Raw genomic sequence first — 17,800 nt, forward strand, 5'->3', positions numbered from 1 at the left:
TGATTGGTTAGCTTTTCCTTTTCCCGCCCCCCTTCTCCCGACGAATAAGAACGTGGTTACAATTCCCTACCGCCATCTCTGCTGCTTTGCATTTTGATTCGTTCTTTCTTCTGTCATTATAATAAATCGTGTAGCACGATTGGACAGCTATCCGCTAAGCCCCGCCCCCTCTCCGCGTCCGTCACTCGTGATTGGGGTAGGTAAGGCGAGCGCGCCCCTCCCTCCCCACGCCCTGCAAGCGAGTTCTGATTGGCCGCTCCCCGCCTCGTCCCGCCCACCATCCCAGTCCTCTGCCCTGCGATTGGTCTGCTGCCGCTTTCACCGCCTCCCTCCCACCACCCTCCCCCCTCCCCGAAGCCTCCTCCGTGCCGCCATTGGCCAGCTCCCCCTACCGTCCCGCCCCCTCCCTGAGGTGATCTCCACGCCCATTGGGCCCTGGGGCGGTGAGTGACAGCGGCCCCGCGGCGGGGTTCTCCCTCGGAGCGGGCTGGCGGCGGCGGCGGCGGCGATGATGGAGTCGGTGCGGGCGCAGCGGCTGCAGCCCGGCGTGGGGACCCTGCGCTCCCTGCGGCCCGGCGTTACCGGGGCCCCCGCCGCCGCCTCGGCCCCTCCGCCGCCTCCCGCCCCTCCGCCCGCCGCGGTGGCGGCGGCGCCGCCGCTTCCCGCCGTTCCGCCCCCGGCCGGGCTGGGGTTGGGGCTGGGGCTGGGGCTGCCGCCGCCGCCTCCCCCGCTGGGGCTGCAGGGACCCGCCGCGCCGCCGCCGCCCGGCGCCGGGCCGCCCGCCGTGCTGCGGGAGGCGGTGGAGGCGGTGGTGAGGAGCTTCGCCAAGCACACGCAGGGCTACGGCCGCGGTGAGCCGGGGGCGGGGGGGGCTCGGGGCGGGCTCGGGGACCCGATGCCTGGGGGGGCTGAGGGCGAGGGACCCGGGAGGGGACCCTTTTCCCGTCCCTGGCCCCTTCTCGCCCCGTTTCCCTCCTGTCGGCTCCCCCCGGGGCTCCCCTCCGCCGCCCCCGCCCAGGGCTGGCTCCTCTGCAGCCTCAGCCGGTTTCTCTCTCGGTCTTATTCCCCGTCGCCCTCTCCCCGGGAGCGGGATCCTCTGGATCATCCTCTCCCACGCAGTCTGTGCCCCCAGGGCTGGGGCTCTTCTTTGCCTCCTCTCCTTCCCCCCTTGCCCCATCTCATCACTGTAGGGGCCGGGATCTTCCCGGGCTCTTTCCCTGTCAGCTCCCCCTTTCCCTTCCAGCCTTGTGCCTGGGACTCTCCCGTCCCAGCCCTCCTTCCCCATTAATTCTCCCTTGTCTGGGGTTCCTGTCGAAACCCGTTTTCCTTGGTCCGTGCAACCCTTCCCCCTTTCTATCTTCTCCAGCATAAGCGTTAAGGTGCGGACCTCTCCGAGACCCTCTTCCTTCCCCGGAGTTTGCATGGCAGCCTTGCTGGGTGAGGGCCCTGCTTCCCTTGGCTTCCCACCCCCGAGCTTGGAGCGCCCTTTTCCCCGCAGGTCTATGAATTAGAGAAAAGCGGCGAGCTGGGAGCCTCTCCCGTGACTGTGTGCTGTGTCCCTGTCCCAGCGGCGCTCAGCTGGCGCTTTGCCCATGCGATGGGCTGTAAGGGTGACGGAGGAGGCATCCGTGACTGTTGTCGTTAGGTTCAACGTCAGTAATAAGCGTTTCGTGCCGTTTGCGGAGGGGTTTTTGGTGTCTGCTGCTGTCTCAACCCTCGTGCTTGGCATCTCCCAGCCCTGCAGAGTGAGCTCCCGTGATTTGGGTGACGTTAAAGGTGAGCGCGGGGAGGAAGGGAGGATCCCTGCTCCAGCCCGATCTAGCTGGTGCCAAAACCGAGAAAGTGAGTAAAATAAAAGCGAGTAAAATAAAACCGCTGAGCCTGTGGTTTCTCTGGGTCTGCCTTTTCCCCAAGGAGTCTCGTGGTTTCAGGGGTCAAACCTGAGAAACATTCACGGGTCTCCTTTTCTTAGAAAGCTCTGCGGCCTCTTAAATGCAAACTTTTGTTTTTACGGGATCAGCCATTTCCCGATACCTAATTTGACGTGGTTTTTTGCTTTTGTAAATTAGGGAAACGAGATAGGGGTAGGCGAGTGTATCGGTGACCACGAAGGCAGGCGTAGGAGCTTGGGCAGGCGATTCCCTACCTTGTGGTTTAAAGCTGAGGAGGTTTCCTACTTGTGCTGTGCCTGTAACAGGTAAACGTGTGATAAAGTTAGAGAAAGGGGAGGCTGTTTATTTTTTTAAACGTTTTTTAGATGTGTTTTATGCTTTTAAGAAGGGGGATTCTTGTGCCGTAGCGATTTAGTCCTCTGTACATAATTCCTTTACTTCAACTCGATGTCAGGACAAAAAAATGCTCATTTCTTTCAACGAAGGCAGCGGCGAAGAGACCTCCGCTGGGCAATCCTTGGCCGAAATTCCCGGTGGCCACGGTTTTCCCGGGATCCCCCTCAGTCCTGTGCTCTGCACGGCTGCACCTGGTCGATGAAAAACCCCGTGGCTGGGAGGAGGAATCAGCTCTGCTGGTGCTGGAAGAGGCTGTCGCGGGGGTGTTAAGTACTCCACCACGCTCCGGCGCCGCGGGGCTCCAAGTATTGCATCAGAGGCGCCCGGTCGTGCGAGAGCCCCTGGAGGAGGCTCGGATCTGAGTTTCTTGTACACTCCTTTTTATTTAAAAAAAGAAAAAAGAAAAAAAAAGTACGGAAGCGAGAAACAAGGTCGAAGCACATATTTTACTGGTCCTGTGATGGAAAGAATCTTCCACCCCGCCCGAAAGGGGACGTTTTGCAACTATTTTGAGTTCCCGACTTCTTCCGGCTACGGCAGCAGGTCCAACAGAGGCGGTCGTCCGCTTCCAAATGGTGAGCGCTTGGCAGCCAGCGCCACCGGCGCGCGAGGGACCGCTGCTCCTCTGGCTGCGGAGGAGCTCAGCGCCATGTGGAATCACTTACCCTTCTGTATTTAATATGCAAGTCAGATGTGCTATCGTATACACAGCGCCGGGATACGGGGTTACGCTCCAAAGCAATAAACAGATATGAGTGATGGTCAGAGCAGGCTCTGCTTTGTGTCTCCCAGCGTCTCTTCAGTTTTTCTTGGAGTGGCGAATCCGAAGGGGGAAGCCTCCGACAGAAGCCGCCCCGCGTGGGTTAAGCTGCGCTCTAAATCCGCGGCTCTCTCCCACGCGGATGGGTGACGAGGTTTTTCTAGAAGATTGGCGTTTCCAGTTCCTGCCCTCAGAAATGCAAACAGATAAAAAAGGTATCGACTGATGCCGATGTCTCTTGAGCTGCTAGAGAGACTTGTTCTACTTGCGGGCACTTAAAATAGCTTTCTTTATATGTTGGGCTTCCCGTTAAACATCACCTCGCGTGCGGTGCAAAGAATACGTCGCTTCTTCGGCACCTTTACCTGCGGTCAAACCGTCCAGTCGTTCTTCTCTCTGCCCTCTCCCCAGCCCGAGCGCTGCGTGGTGTTTCCCGTGCTCCGTACGGGATTGAAATCCGTCGGGGGTGCAGAAGGCATCCCTGCTTTCTCGAGGACCGTCCTCTCGCAAGCGTGAGCCGTAACGGGATTTAGGCTGCTTTCCGAAAAGCCAGCTTCCCGTCCCCTGCCTCTTCCCCCCACGTCGCTGGTTTGTGATTCAGTGGGAGGAGGGGGGTGAATGAGCAAGGCTGAAAAATCATCGATCCGGAGCAAATTCAGACTAAGATTTCACTTTGGATTCAGCGCGCTGCAGGGTTTGTCTGCTCAATACGACGCGTGCAGCGTTGTGGCTGGGAAGGAGAGGGCAGGTGGGCAGATCTCTGTTCGTAGCGAGGCGGGTTGCTCTCCGGCCCTATAAAAGCATATTGTCCTGAAGCCTTTGTCGAGTTTCAATTAGGTATTTCGCTCTCTCGTCTCCTAAACCCATCCTGCCTGCGGCAGCTGGAAGCATTGAATCCAGTCTGGGAAGAAAACCTCTTTTGGATGCTTCTCAGCTGTCTGACCTATTGCTCCAGTCGCTAATGAAGTACCCAGCCGGTGTCTGGCATAGAGGAACCCTTGTCTTGGGCTGAAAACACAATTCCCTGCCCACGGGCGTGTTGCACGGCGTTTCCTCGTTAACCTGCCCTTAATGCCAGCTTCTCAGACTTCACTAAATTAAACCCAACTAGAATTTCCCTGAATTTTCAGAGTAATTCCGTGTGTGGTGAGCATTTGCCTTGCCTGATGTAGCTTGGCTTTCTCTGCAGTTTCTTGTGTGGTCGCGGCTGCGAAGTCTCAGTTGCCCTGTGCCAAATGGTCCCTGAAGCCGTTATTGAATTGGGCATTGTCTCCCCAAATCCGCTGGGGATTATGTGCATGATTTACGCCCTCCCTGGGACGGGAATCTGCCTGGATGGATGGGAATTCTGTCTGGGTATCGGTGCGCTGGAGAACTGGCAGGGAACTCTGTATTGTTTGTACGGCTTTTTGTTAGTCTTCAGTGGAAAATTGCCTCTGTCTTGCATGTTTCATCAAAAAAAAAACCCACCCAAATTAAACTTGAAAATAATCCAAAGCGACTGCTTTGTGAAGAAATGCCCTGAAAAGCCTGTGGTTGAAAGAGGAGGGAAATGCTTGGTGAGGGACCGCTGTGCTGGTGACTCCTCGCCTGGCTGCATCTTACAGGGAGCAATAAAACAAAGTAAAAGGCTCAAGCTCGCCGTCTTCCTGAAAGCCGCCTGGCTGAAGACTTAAAAAGTTACAGCGCTGCGTGGGCCACCAAAAAGCTAAGCCAGGGTGGCTTGTGATGGCCTTGGCTTCTCACGCTCGTGCGTGGCCTCAAATTCACCTCCCTTTTATACCTTACCCCGGGAGACTTTGAGAGCAGCAGCCGCCTCTGGCTCGGTGCTCTGCCCGGTGCTTGCTGCGTGGTACACGGCTCCTCACGGGAGAGCTTGCCTGGGGGTTTTGGGGTACTTTTTCTCGTTTTGCTTAAAATGAGAACTCTGGGGTGGAGGCCTTTTTAACAGCTCTTGGATGAGCGAGGAGTTGCTGTAATCTGTTTTGCAGATCGCCTTGCTTCAAAGCAATTGCTGAGATTGAAAAGGCTCGGAGAAGGAGCGCTGAGGAGGAGCTGAGGGCAGGCTTTTCCTACAGCTACCTGTCAAACTCTTCAGCACGGAAAGCAGCTTAGAGCAAATTCGACGGGACTTGGCGCGTTAGACGCTACGAGGGTCGTTTTTTCTTGCCCAAACCTTGACAAAGTAAAGGGTGGGTAATCGAAGGAAGTCCTCACGGCGCTGGGGATTCAGAAATGAGGAGAGTGACAGGAGAGCTGGCTCATTGTTACAGCAAACACCTCTAGTTTTTGCCACGCGTATTAAAATAAGAATTTAATCTTGCGGATTTGGGCTACGAGCTGATTGCCGTGAGGGCTGTGCGCGTTGGTTGGCTGTGCGCAGTGTGGACTATCTGCTGGGTTAAAAGCTGGGTGAGCGCTCAAACCCCGTCTGGCAAATCTGGTGCTCCAGAAACGGTGCCTGCTTAAAAACGACTTCTGGAAAGACTGTAATTACCAAAGTCAACGAGGGCTAATGCTTTAGGCTCTGGTTTCCTAACTGGGATGGAAAAAACAGTTACGGTAACAAAAGCTAATCCTGGTCTTGGCCTGTGATTCACCGTTTGGTTATACGCCCCCGTGCCGAAAGGCACAAGGAGATTCTCCGATTGGATCTTTCCGTTCCCTGTGCTGTTACGCGCTCTCTCTCTGGCAGTCAAACGCTCCCACCATTACGGGGAGTTCTGCCAGAAGGCCTCGGCGGGGCAGCTTTGCGCCTCGGGTCACTTCTTGTATCTCCATCGTGTTGTTTTGAGCCAGGTACGTGATGTTCAGCGTAAAGGCAGGCGGTTCCTGCAGGTCTGACAGTGCACGCGCGGGTCAGCTGCTTTATTTTTGTTTTAAATGTAAGAATGTCAATATCGAGGATCGGCTGAGGCAGGTGAGCAAACCTGCTGAGCCTGTTGGCGACCCTCTTACGGGGGAGGAATGCCTCACTGCCCTGCTGCTTTGCAGCCCTTTTCAAGTCCTCTTCTGAAAGCTTTTCCCTAAGTTTGTTGGAACGAGAAGAGCTTTTCTGGAGGAGGCTTTGTTTTAGAACTCGGTGGTTCTCCTTACACTCCTCTTGCTGGGAGAGGCGTCTTTGTGTTGACATCGTGCACCTACGGCTTCCCCTGAAGCTGATGGTTTTTAATCCGAGACGTAACCGCGCTCCCTGGCAGGGCCCTGCTTGCGTAGGTGGGACTACGCTAGCGTTTATGCCGTTCTGTTTCTGGATGCGGACGCTCCTGGCGGGTGATACCTGAGGAAACCAGTTTCCCAGGTGCTTGTTTTCTGTCTCTGAACTTGATTCTATTTCTGTCTCCGCAGTGAACGTCGTGGAGGCCCTTCAGGAGTTCTGGCAGATGAAGCAGTCGCGTGGAGCCGATCTGAAAAACGGAGCCCTCGTGGTGTACGAGATGGTCCCTTCCAACAGCCCCCCTTACGTCTGCTACGTCACCTTGCCGGGAGGGAGCTGCTTCGGCAGTTTCCAGGTACGATCGCTTGGTTGGAGGCTGTCCCTGCGGCACAGCTCGTTGGCCAAAGCAGCCTGACTTGGGTGCCCTGGGATCCTTCCCCACCAGAATTAGTGCTCACACGCCGTTCTGCGCTGGGTGCGGCGCTAACGGTTTTCCTCTGATTTGAAGCATGAGAACGACATGGGTCTGACTGTGAGCCTCTGTAATTTCAGGCTGGCTATTAATGCTCCCCGTTGCCTGTGAAACCCCGCCCGACTTCAATCGGGGAAGGTTTGGCTGTAAATATTACGTTGCTGTGTGTACTGTATGCCCTACGCGTGGCTGACCTGGCCCTTAGCAGTGCCGGGGTAAGAGATGTGGTATCGGAGAAAACTCTTAGATCGGCTGGTTTTGACACTGGGTTCTCCTTCCCCGGGTTAAGCAGCGGGATGTATTTACAGGATGCGGCTCGGACAAGCTGGTAGAATAATATTTCCTTGCAGGGGCTCTGGATTTGACCCAGAACCTCTTCTCCAGATGCCAAAAGCCTCTAGAAATCAAATCGTAACATGGGATCGATGGTTTCTCCCCTCTTTCTGTTTAAAAGGAAAATGTCCAACCCAAATACCTCACCCGAAAGATGAAGGTCCAAAAATCACAACGGGTCCTGACTGCGTTTCGGATTCCTTTGCTGCAGTGGCTTTAGGCAGTTACTCTCTAGTCTTGGTTTGAAGAACGGATCCAAAAGAAACAGTTCAGGCAGCTACAGAGTCTGCCCGTCCTGAAGAGCAGTCCTTGTGCTGAAGAGTAATTTGGTTACGTTTTGGTTTTAAGCTAATTAATTTTGTTGACGGTCCGATGGGTGGCGTTTCCCGATGCAGATACTATGTGCTGAGTTCAGCTGCCTGCCTAATTTTTGTGTTTAGCGTGGTTGGGATAGCTGTGGTTTAAAACTAGCTCCTAATGATTTCAGGATGTCGAAGAGCACGACTTTCCAAAGCTACACAACACTGCCACCTAATTCCCGTTCTCTGCGGTGGGGGGAGAAGTTTGGAGCACGGGGCCGAAGGGACCTCGGTCAGCTTGCCGTCCTTCTGTCCTGATGCTGTCTGTCTCTCCTCAGTTCTGTCCAACCAAGGCGGAGGCCCGAAGAAGTGCTGCGAAGATTGCGCTAATGAACTCGGTCTTTAATGAGCATCCCTCCCGGAGGATCACGGATGAGTTCATTGAGAAGAGTGTTTCGGAGGCCCTGGCATCTTTCAACGTAAGGCTTTTCGGTGCCCAGTCGGCTGCGACTGGTGGGGACGGGATGACTGGGGAAAAACCTCAGCTCATGGGAAGAGAAGTTTTCTTTTACATCTGGAACTCTTTATGGCAGGTTTTTTTTCAGCGACTTCTGAGTATTAAAACTTTAACTACAGCTCTAATTCTCGCTCTCCTGCTTCCCCTCCCACACAGGCTCACACTCGCCTCGCGCGTGATTGTGCTGCCCTCAGATCAGGCAGGGTAGGGGAAGACGACTGAGGTGTCGACTCCTGCAGCCCTTCCGTGACCGGGTTGCCGCATTGGCTAGCTTTCTCTAAACCAAATGTTTTCCAGAAACTTCAGTTTCTAGCGGCGGGAGCTTTGCATTCTTCTTTTACTGCCCTAATTATACCTTATCCCGGAGGGAGCTCTCGCTGCGCAGTCACATGGCAGCGCCCAGAGTACTGTAAGAACTTTGAAATCGCCATAATGGGCTGCAGAAAAAAATCCCGTTTCAAGTAGCATCGTCAAAAGCAGAGCAGGCTTTGTCACTCCCTGAGAGCCGTAGCGAACGACGCGAGTGTTAGAGGCTGAATTAGACTGGTAAAAGCCAGCCGCAGGCTGGGGCGCGTACGGCTGTCCTCCTTAATCTGACCCGGAATTGCTGCGGCGGAGGTGATGCAGCCGGTAGCAGGTGAGCCCCGCGCGGTCGGGAATTGCAGCTCTCGTATGAAATGTCTCTTGCAGGGCAATCGAGAGGAAGCTGATAATCCCAACACCGGCATCGGTGCTTTCCGCTTCATGCTGGAATCCAACAAGGGGAAATCAATGCTGGAGTTCCAGGTACTGTTCATAATTTAAGGCCACGGTTCAAGGCGGGGTGGTTTGATCTCGCAGCGACGTCCGTAGCGCTTTACATTCGAAACAAAAGTGAGGCTTTCCTCTTAGAGCGCAGCTCGGGATTTGTGGCGCTTTCAGGTGCTGGTTCACCAGCAAAATACTTTGAATTGGGCTTCTCTCTGCAGATGCTTTTTGATATTTGCAGGGCTCAGTACTGCGAAGGGTTGTGCGTTCTGGTCCAGTGCTTTCCGTGACACGGCGTTTCGGTAACTGGGGCTGGAGGTCCGGCTGGCACCTGCAGGCACCTTAACTCGTGGCATTCAGCGAGCCGTCTCGTTTGTGGTTTTTGTCCTCCCCTGTAAAATGGGAGAGATCTCCCTTCCCTTAGGAAAGCTGGTGAAGATCTTTCACCCAAAGGCATTTTGATTGTGGAATTAGGAGTCTGGGTTACTGTCATTACATGCCCTCCCACCACAGCTTTATCTGAGCAGTCTTCATATCCCCCTGAAGTATGCTCAGCCTGTCTCCCGTTACGACAAAACATCTGTGGAATGAGAAGTACAAACTGCCGAGGGGAGCTGCTATAACACTTATCAGTCCTGGGTAATGGAGCAGAAGGAGTCCGTGCAGAACAGATGACTGAGAGCTGGGATTCTTCTGGGCTTTATTCCAGCCTTTCCGAGGAAACTGCTCCTACGAGCAGAGCAGCCAGGTAAATAAGAGCGCTCGGAATCCTGCCTGTGAGCGCGCTCCTCGTTCTCCAGCACGTCCATCCCCGCACGTACAGAGACGTCGTTAGGACAGCGCTGTGAGATTCCCAAATCCTTTTAATTTAAACTTGGGCTTCAAAAGTAACTCGAAACGATTCTTGTGCAGCCGAGTTGACTGTAAGCGCACCAACTGGAACTGGATTTTTAGAAGAGGAGAAATGAGACGGTAACCCTGCTCCAGACGGCGAGGCAGGGTTTGGATGCGCCTCGGAGCAGGGGCCTCAAGTCTGCAGTGCCGCTGTATTTGGGGTTCTTTGCTGTAGGCAAACTTCTCCCGAGGCCGACTTCTTGCCTGGCTCCTTTCCCTTGAATGGAAATAGTCGGTAGGCGGAAGACAGAAGTGTTTACACAGGGTGACTCTGTTCTGTATATCCCTTAGGCTGTGTTTGTGCTTGGGAAGCCTAACTCGTCCCTGCAAGTTTGAGGCAGAATTTGTGTGGCCTTGAGAGAGAAATGTTTGCTTGGAAAACATGGGGTTGTCACCTGCTCTGGCTGGTGGTGTAGCCTGGAGGTTGTCTTGCTTGCAGAATCCTGAAATCCCTGGGGCGGAGAAGCATCAGCGTCTTTGTCTCCTCCGTAATCCCCTCATCTGGTCGGGGGATTTTGGTCTGGTGGGGTGAGCCAGGCTTTGCCCTTGCATCCAGGCTCCTGGGGCGCTGGTGATGCCTTCCCCTCCCCCGCTCTGGTGGTTTTCCTGTCTTTTTGATAAATCTGGACTCATTCGTGCTGGAAATCTTTTGTTTATAGACTCCGGAGTTGCAAACATACTCTGTGACCCTTGCAATTGCAAAGGACCGGCCGTGATGTTGCCAAGGCCTTCTCGGCTTCTTGTCCCCCTAGCTAGAAACGAGCTTGCCTGCTTGTCGCGCCCAACCCTCGCCCCCCGCTTTGCTCGCCGCCTGACTGCCTCTTGCCCTTGCAGGAGCTGATGACCGTCTTCCAGCTGCTGCATTGGAACGGCAGCCTCAAAGCCATGCGAGAGAGGCAGTGCTCACGGCAGGTGAGTCCGGGCTGCGGGCGTCTCTCCAGTCGTGCTCTCGGTGTCCTGGGGTCGCCACAGCCGCCTCCTTAAGCTCCCTTAGCCGGCGCGGAAGCCAGGCACCCCTAAGCGACGCGCGTGCCCCGTAGCGACCTGTCTTTCGTGTGTCCGTACCACCAGGAGGTCCTGGCTCACTACTCCCACCGCGCTCTGGACGATGACATAAGGAACCAGATGGCCATGGACTGGGTGAACAGGGAGCAGAACAGCCCGGGGGCCCTTTCCAGAGAGCTGGCTTCGACGGAGAGGGAGCTGGACGAAGCCCGCCTGGCTGGGAAGGAGCTGCGTTTCCATAAGGAGAAGAAAGACATCCTGATGCTGGCGGCTGGCCAGCTGGGGAGCATGCACTCCTCCAACTGCTAGACTCTGGCGTGCGAGTCGTTCCGCTCCCCCAGGCCCACTAACACCTCCACGCTGACGGGATCCGGCCCGTGTCACGTAAAGCATGCAATGCCTCTTCCAGAATCGTGGCCCGTTTGCACATTTGAAAGATTTTTTTAAACAAAACAAAACACAACACCCCCACAAAACTCCTGTACAGATCTTTAAACCTTTTAATACTTGCTTCTAGACCTACTCCTCCGCCTCCTGTCCGCTAGAGAATTCCTTCTGTCACTTTTTTTTAAAGACGGCGTTAAAAATGCAGCCTTTCAGTATTAACGCCGGAGAGCTCCGCTGTACGTCGGCGCTGTACGGTCGGCAGGATTCCAGGGAACGTAGCGCTTCTTCCAGAAAGCTTCTGTTCTTTGGAGCCGATGCATGTCATGCGGACCTGCTTTTATTTTTCCTTCTGCTTCTGTAGTAGGGGGGGGTCTATCAAAACTCCTCGATAGGCACACGAATTAAAAAAACCAACACGGCAAATTAAAAAACCAACAGGACAAAACAACCAGCGCATTCTCTTTGAGGCTACAATGCGAGCTGCATGGGGGAATACTCCCAAGCACGTAAAAGGGATCTAAAACTGGGTTTTTGTTTTGGCCAGACTTAAGTCTGGGGATCAGTCTTAGAGAATTCCGGTTCCAAGCTCGGGCAGGACTCGCGGTTACCCCTACAGCTGTACCTGCCCCTGGCTTTTCGCTCGTGGGGCAGGACGTGCTTCAGTCTCTAAACAACGCACCTAATGACACGCTACGAGGCCCTGCGCTAATTAAGGGCTGGGGCTTGGCAGTTTAATTAGTCGGCAGCAGGCAGAGCCTCCTGCTCCGCTCCTTTTCGGTCCTCTTTGGGGTCTTACAGCGTCGCGCCCAGGGCGGAGGCGCTGAAGTCCCGTCCCAAGCTCCAGCACTCGGTGCGGGGATGAGGCGGCCAGTTTATTCTGCTGGAAACGCAGCGCTGGAGCTGTGCAGCTCCCCCAGCCAGGCTGGGGAGACGCGGATTTTTTTAAAATCTTGCAAGAAGTGAGAGAGGGACGTGCTGTTCTCTCCGGAGCAGCTTCCAAACCGAATGTCAGGCTTGGCCTCTTCAGGGCAGGTTTAAAAGCCTTGCCAGGGCTTCCGAAGGCCAGCAGGGAGGGGGAACGCCCCGCCTCTCTGCCTGAAGGGCCTCGCCAACGCGAGCCTTCGTTAACTAGGGCTGCGGTTAAGCCTTCGTTAACTAGGGCTGCGGTTAAGCCTTCGTTAACTAGGGCTGCGTTTTAAGTTCTTGTTAACTAGAACCGCGTTTAAGTCTTGGTTAACCAGAACTGCATTTAAGTTTTCGTTAACTAGGGCTGCGGTTAAGCCTTCGTTAACTAGGGCTGCGGTTAAGCCTTCGTTAACTAGGGCTGCGTTTTAAGTTCTTGTTAACTAGAACCGCATTTAAGTCTTGGTTAACCAGAACTGCATTTAAGTTTTCGTTAACTAGGGCTGCGGTTAAGTCTTTGTTAACTAGGGCTGCGGTTAAGCCTTCATTAACTAGGGCTGCGTTTTAAGTTCTTGTTAACTAGAACCGCGTTTAAGTCTTGGTTAACCAGAACTGCATTTAAGTTTTCGTTAACTAGGGCTGCAGTTAAGTCTTTGTTAACTAGGGCTGCGGTTAAGCCTTCGTTAACTAGGGCTGCGGTTAAGCCTTCGTTAACTAGGGCTGCGTTTTAAGTTCTTGTTAACTAGAACCGCGTTTAAGTCTTGGTTAACCAGAACTGCATTTAAGTTTTTGTTAACTAGGGCTGCGGTTAAGTCTTTGTTAACTAGGGCTGCGGTTAAGCCTTCGTTAACTAGGGCTGTGGTTAAACCTTTGTTAACTAGAACCGCGGTTAAGCCTTTGTTAACTAGGACTGCGGTTAAGCCTTTGTTAACTAGAACTGTGTGTAAGCCTTTGTTAACCAGGACTGCATTTAAGTTTTGGTTAACCAGAACTGCGTTTAAGTCTTCGTTAACTAGGACTGCGGTTAAGCCTTTGAACGAGAGCAGAGCTCCCGCCCCAAGCAGCGAAAGCTCAGGCGAGGATTTGGCCCCAACTCCGCTTTGCTTCCCTCAGCCGGGCGAAGGGGCCCGACGCTCCGCTGGGCCTGGCTTACCCCGCCCAGCTCCCCCGCCCCGGGAAGCGCTTACTGGGGACAAATCCTGGGATTTTGGCTCCCCCGGCCTGGGGTGTCGGTGCGGCGCGGCCTCGAACGAGGCGAGGGGGCGACGGCCAGAGCTGGGCCGCTCCTGGAGCTGGGAGCGCCGCGTCGGAGCTCGCTCCCTCCGTGTAACAGTGGCGACGGAACAAACCAAGAATCTCTAGATGCACTATTTTTTTAAATTAATAATTCCCTATTCTTTGTATCCGTACGAAATCTATATAATGTGTAGAGTTTAAAAAAAATGCTCTTTCTGACTTTGAAGTGTTCCTGCAGCTCGAGTTCAGTCAAGAGCGTAGCCACTTGTTCACGGTCATTCCCGTATCCCTTCCTGCCTTTTCGACACGTGCCCGGCGGAGCGTCTCAGCGGGAATATAGACTGCGGACAGACTCCGGCGCCTCTTTCCTCAACGCCGCTTTCGCCTCTCTCCGCTTCCTTTCCCCTGGTAGAGGTACCAAAGCCTTCGGGACTCGGCTCTTTCCGCGGCCGCCCGCTCCTTTCCCTCCGCGGTTTGTTTGACCGCGGAGGCGGGCGGGTGTTCGAGCAATAGTCTTTGTTTTGAGATGGAGATTAAAAAAAATTGTATTATCTGTAGGTATTCTACTTTTGTATTCTCATCCTAACAAGCCTGTTTTGGTTTTTTTATATATTTTTTATATGCAGCCTCTTTACACGACAGTATTAATGTTTAATGCGTTTATAAACGTGATTGTAAATGGTGTGGAGTTTATGTTTCTTTTTTTTTACAGGCCGGCAATATCTGGACCCTGTGTGTGGATGTAATCGCTTGCTCTAGGAGCAGCGCGGGGTCCGACGTCTCCGCACCCGCGCTTCCGCGCCTTCCGTCGCGTGCGGCGGCCGTTTATCCCTGCGCCCGACCTCGCACGCCGGGGAGCTCCTCGGAAACCTCGCGGCGCCTCCGCCGTCAGGTTTTTGGGCCCCTCCTGGTGCTTTTTGCTTTTTGCGGCGCTTACGAGCGCTTCGCACGTCGGGATTTTAACGTTTTTAGCGAAACTCTTCTGTCCCGCGGCGCCGGGTGGTGCACGAGCTGTTTCAGGTGCCTCGCTACTGCCAGCAGCCGCGCTGCAACGGGTCGGGGAGGATTACGGCGTTTCCACCCGTCCTGGCATAAGGGAAAGGGAAAACCTGGTATTCCCCGACTTGGGTTTTTGGCGATTCGGGCACCGGTTTTCAGTCACCGGATCCGCTTGGAAGGTGATAAAAATGAACAAATCCAGGTTTTCTCAGCGTCCAAAATGGGTTGTTCTCCTCGTTCAGGCTACGTAATCAAATGCGAAGCTGCAAGGAGGAATCGCCGTGCGCCGTTGCGGGCTGTATGTATGATTTTATACAATAAACCGATAGATTTTGGGGTAGCTGAGGCGGCTTCTCTCGTCTTCTGGGGCGCAAGGGGCAGATGGTGGCCCCCACCTCTCCTTTGAGCTGTCCCTGCGCAGGGGCTCGTACCCCGGGAGCAGCCGGGCTGGTGTCATCCCCGGGGGTGGCAGTGGTGCCCAGTATGGCCCCAGTGGCTCCAGTATGGCTTCAGTAGGACTCCGCTGTTTCCCAGTATGCGTTGACCTCCCCAAGATGGCGGCGCGGGTGGTTCCGCCTCACGCCCTCCCCAAGATGGCGGCGAGGGTGGTTCCGCCTCACGCCCTCCCCAAGATGGCGGCGCGGGCGTTTCCGCCGCACGCCCTGCCCAAGATGGCGGCGCGGCAGTGCTTCCGGCGCGCTTCCCGGCGTGCACCGCGGCGGCGGCGGCGGCGGCGGGGAGAGCGGCAAGATGGCGGACGTGCTGGATCTGCATGAGGCGGGGGGCGAGGATTTCGCCATGGACGAGGATGGCGACGGTGAGGGCGGTGCTGGCGCTGTCCCCTAACGGCCAGGACCCACCGACCGGTCCGGCCCGCGGTTCCCGCCTCCTCCCGCTCGGGGCCCGCTGAGGGCCCAGCTCCCCCCGGCGGCCCGCTCACACCGGGATCTGTCCCCCCGGTTACCCCCGGCTCGGGCCCGGCCCCCCCTGACGGCTCCCGGTTCCCCCCGCCAGTCCCGGGCCGGTTCCCTCCCTCCCCACAAGCGTCAGTACCGAGCCCGGCCTGGGGGGGACCTGCCCGGCCCCGGGGCCGTGGTCGGGTCCCCTCCCCGGTTCCAGCCCTCTCCCCTCTCGCCCGCAGAGAGCATCCACAAGCTGAAGGAGAAAGCCAAGAAGCGGAAGGGCCGAGGCTTCGGCTCAGGTGAGGAGCACCCGCCGGGGCGTCCCCATCCCTCCAGGCCTCGCTCTCCCAGTTTGGGTTACACGCTTCCCCTGGAGAGGGGCCTGGTGCGAAACCCCGGCCGGCTTCGTGCTTTTGGGGGGGTTTAAGTGGGTTTGTGGTTCTCTGGGCACTGTTGTCCTCCTGGGTGACGGCACCAGTCGCCCATTTCTCTTTCCCCCTCTTCGCTGTGCCCAGAGGAGGGCTCGCGGGCCCGCGTGCGCGAGGACTACGACAGCGTGGAGCAGGACGGGGATGAGCCGGGCCCGCAGAGGTGTGAGTATCGCCGGCGGCACCTTCCCGGCCCCCGCTGCGGGCACCGTACCGGAGGGAGGGGAGATGGTGGGGGAGCGTGGGGTCCTTGGCCCCGTATCGGGGTTCGGACCTTGCTGGGGCAGAGCCTTTCCCTGCCTCGCTGGGATTTATCCCGGGCTGAGCCAAGAGCGTTGGGCTCCGGGGCTGCATCTCCCCTTCCCACCCGCGCACGGCTCGCTCTGTGCTTCGCCGCCGCTTTTGGGGGTCCCCTTCCCCGAGAGCCCGCGGCTGACGTGGGAGCGCGCCCTGCGCTCGGGGTAACGCGGGTCCCTTTCACGCCGCAGCGGTGGAGGGCTGGATTCTCTTCGTCACGGGGGTTCACGAGGAAGCGACGGAAGAAGACATCCACGACAAGTTCGCGGAGTACGGCGAGATAAAAAACATCCACCTGAACCTCGACAGACGGACGGGCTACCTGAAGGTAGGAGGGGGTGCTGCGCGCGCCCGCGGTTGCCCCTCGAGCCTCTCGGCGGCTTCACCGCCTCCATTTCGGCTTACGGGGCGTTTGAACTCACCGCGTGGCAGCAGCTGGACGCGACAGACGCTCGTGCTTCCCTTTCCCTGGCTCTGCCGCGGAGGCCGGGATCGAACAGGGCTTGGGGGAGGGTTTATTCCCGTGTCCGGCCCCTCACCGGCCTCCCGCCCTGCCGGGATCCGCCGCGGCTCATGCTCCCTCCCTCCCGCTCCTTAGGGATATACTCTGGTGGAGTACGAAACCTATAAAGAGGCGCAGGCGGCCATGGAGGGGCTGAACGGCCAGGAGCTGATGGGGCAGCCCATCAGCGTGGACTGGTGCTTCGTGAGAGGGCCCCCGAAAGGAAAGAGAAGGTGAGGAACGCGCCGCGGGCGAGGCATCGGCGTGCCGGGGACCGGCTTATCCGCCTGGCCGGGAGCACTCCGGCATCTGTGGTGGTGCTGCGGCGGATCAGGGAAGGGTTTGGGTTGGGAGGGACCTTCAAAGACCGTCCAGTCCTGCCGTGAGCGGGGCCATCTTCACCCAGAGGGGGCTGCTCGGAGCCCCCTCCAGCCTGGCCTTGACCGTCTCCAGGGACGGGGCACCCACCGCCTCTCTGGGCACCCAGGCCAGCGTCTCGCCACCCTCAGCATAAAGAATTTCTCCCTTATGTCTAATTTAGACCTACCCTCTTCCAGTGTAAAACCGTTGTCCCTTGGGGCCCTCCCCATCTTTCTTAGAAGCCCCCTTTTATACCGAAAGGCCGCAGCGCCGTCTCCCCGGCGCCGCCTCTTCTCCCAACAACCCCGACCCTCTCCGCCTCTCCCCGCAGCAGAGGTGCTTCGGCCCTTGGATCGCCCCCGTGGCCTCCTCCGGCCCCGCTCCCACCGGTCCAAGCCTTTCCCGTGCTGGGGACCCCCGAGCTGAGCGCAGCGCCCCGGGGGGGCCTCACCAGCGCGGAGCAGAGGGGCAGAACCCCCCCCCCGCCCCGCTGGCCCCGCTGCGGCTGAGGCAGGCCAGGACGCGGTTGCCTTTCTGGCAAAAACCGGCTCCTTTGTCCCCTGCCGATGCCCCCACGTCCTTCCCCGTGGGGCTGCCCCCCACCCACCCCCCCCAGCCCGCGCCGGGATGGGAATCGCCCCCGCCCCGGGGCAGGACCTTGCACTCGGCCACTGGATCAGAGAGAGAAATCGCTGCGCGGGCTCAAAGCACCGATAAAACCCCCGCCGTGCTCTGCCCTCTCTTCCAGGGGCGGGCGCCGACGGAGCAGGAGTCCGGACAGGAGGCGCCGATGATGGATCCTCATTCCTACCTGTGCGTTCCAAGTCCAAACTGGGAGAACTGGGAGGGGAAAGTGGGGGGGGGGGTTTGTACATTGGGGACGGGGCATTTGAGGAACAGCTGGAGGAGTAAAACAGTTCATGGCTTCGGCAAATTTGCTTCTTACAAGATTTTATTGTTTTCGAACAAGAAAACTTGAGTGAAGAAGCAAGACCTGAGGCTTCTGGGTTCTCCTCTGTCGGGGGCTGCGGCCCGCGGGTGGCCGGGCACGCCTCCAGCCGCGACGTTTTTCAGCCTTCTGTCCCGCCCGTGGGTGGCCGGGCGTTGCGGCCGCTCTCCTTTTGGAGAGAAGTTGTTTTCTACACCCCAGGCAATCGTTCCTTAAATCTCCTGCGGGCTTTCCTCTGTTGACTTCCCATTTGCGCGTGAGCTCAGCCTTTTAAATAACCCCGGTTTTGTGTAAGATTGTCCTCTGTTATTTGTCCTTAATTAAACGCGCTGAGAGCTGTAATCGAGCCCCGGTTCCTTTCGTGC

The 17,800-nt window shown here is 56.8% G+C and overlaps 2 protein-coding genes across 5 annotated transcripts; both read left to right on the forward strand.

Moving 5' to 3' along the window:
• The first annotated feature begins 453 nt into the window (after positions 1-453).
• On the forward strand, positions 454-14,337 carry LIX1L (limb and CNS expressed 1 like). Of its 3 annotated transcripts, XR_015707812.1 has the most exons (7): positions 454-851; positions 6,397-6,560; positions 7,648-7,788; positions 8,517-8,612; positions 10,302-10,379; positions 10,539-13,412; positions 13,711-14,337. XR_015707812.1 is itself a non-coding variant. In XM_087771998.1 (6 exons), exons 1-6 carry the CDS (start codon positions 509-511, stop codon positions 10,779-10,781), a joined length of 1,065 nt encoding a protein of 354 aa, XP_087628124.1. In that variant the 5' UTR covers positions 454-508; the 3' UTR covers positions 10,782-13,680. The 3 variants fall into 3 exon arrangements, 2 of the variants coding, with proteins under 2 accessions (XP_087628124.1, XP_087628125.1); XM_087771998.1 differs by lacking the exon at positions 13,711-14,337 and having other exon boundaries at positions 10,539-13,680; XM_087771999.1 differs by lacking the exons at positions 454-851; positions 13,711-14,337 and adding an exon at positions 3,114-3,263 and having other exon boundaries at positions 10,539-13,680.
• Positions 14,338-14,666: 329 nt separating this feature from the next.
• RBM8A (RNA binding motif protein 8A) lies at positions 14,667-17,781 on the forward strand. Of its 2 annotated transcripts, XM_087772021.1 has the most exons (7): positions 14,667-14,814; positions 15,139-15,198; positions 15,415-15,492; positions 15,816-15,952; positions 16,223-16,359; positions 17,235-17,299; positions 17,457-17,781. In XM_087772021.1, the coding sequence occupies exons 1-6, from the start codon at positions 14,748-14,750 to the stop codon at positions 17,278-17,280; spliced, it is 525 nt and encodes a 174-aa protein (XP_087628147.1). In that variant the 5' UTR covers positions 14,667-14,747; the 3' UTR covers positions 17,281-17,299; positions 17,457-17,781. The 2 variants fall into 2 exon arrangements, with proteins under 2 accessions (XP_087628147.1, XP_087628146.1); XM_087772020.1 differs by having other exon boundaries at positions 14,668-14,814; positions 17,235-17,781.
• Positions 17,782-17,800: the final 19 nt, after the last annotated feature.

The sequence above is a fragment of the Nipponia nippon genome, unplaced genomic scaffold (assembly GCF_047370975.1).
Source record: "Nipponia nippon isolate SJK-2023a ecotype South Korea unplaced genomic scaffold, ASM4737097v1 scaffold_36, whole genome shotgun sequence".
NCBI classification, from domain to species: Eukaryota; Metazoa; Chordata; class Aves; order Pelecaniformes; family Threskiornithidae; genus Nipponia; species Nipponia nippon.

Coding starts and splice junctions, on each gene's coding strand:
- LIX1L (XM_087771998.1), top strand. CDS start 509: ATGATGGAGTCGGTGCGGGCGCAGCGGCTGCAGCCCGGCGTGGGGACC. Junction 6,561..7,647: donor GCTGCTTCGGCAGTTTCCAG/GTACGATCGCTT, acceptor GTCTCTCCTCAG/TTCTGTCCAACCAAGGCGGA. Junction 7,789..8,516: donor AGGCCCTGGCATCTTTCAAC/GTAAGGCTTTTC, acceptor TGTCTCTTGCAG/GGCAATCGAGAGGAAGCTGA.
- RBM8A (XM_087772021.1), top strand. CDS start 14,748: ATGGCGGACGTGCTGGATCTGCATGAGGCGGGGGGCGAGGATTTCGCC. Junction 14,815..15,138: donor CATGGACGAGGATGGCGACG/GTGAGGGCGGTG, acceptor TCTCGCCCGCAG/AGAGCATCCACAAGCTGAAG. Junction 15,953..16,222: donor GACGGACGGGCTACCTGAAG/GTAGGAGGGGGT, acceptor CCCGCTCCTTAG/GGATATACTCTGGTGGAGTA.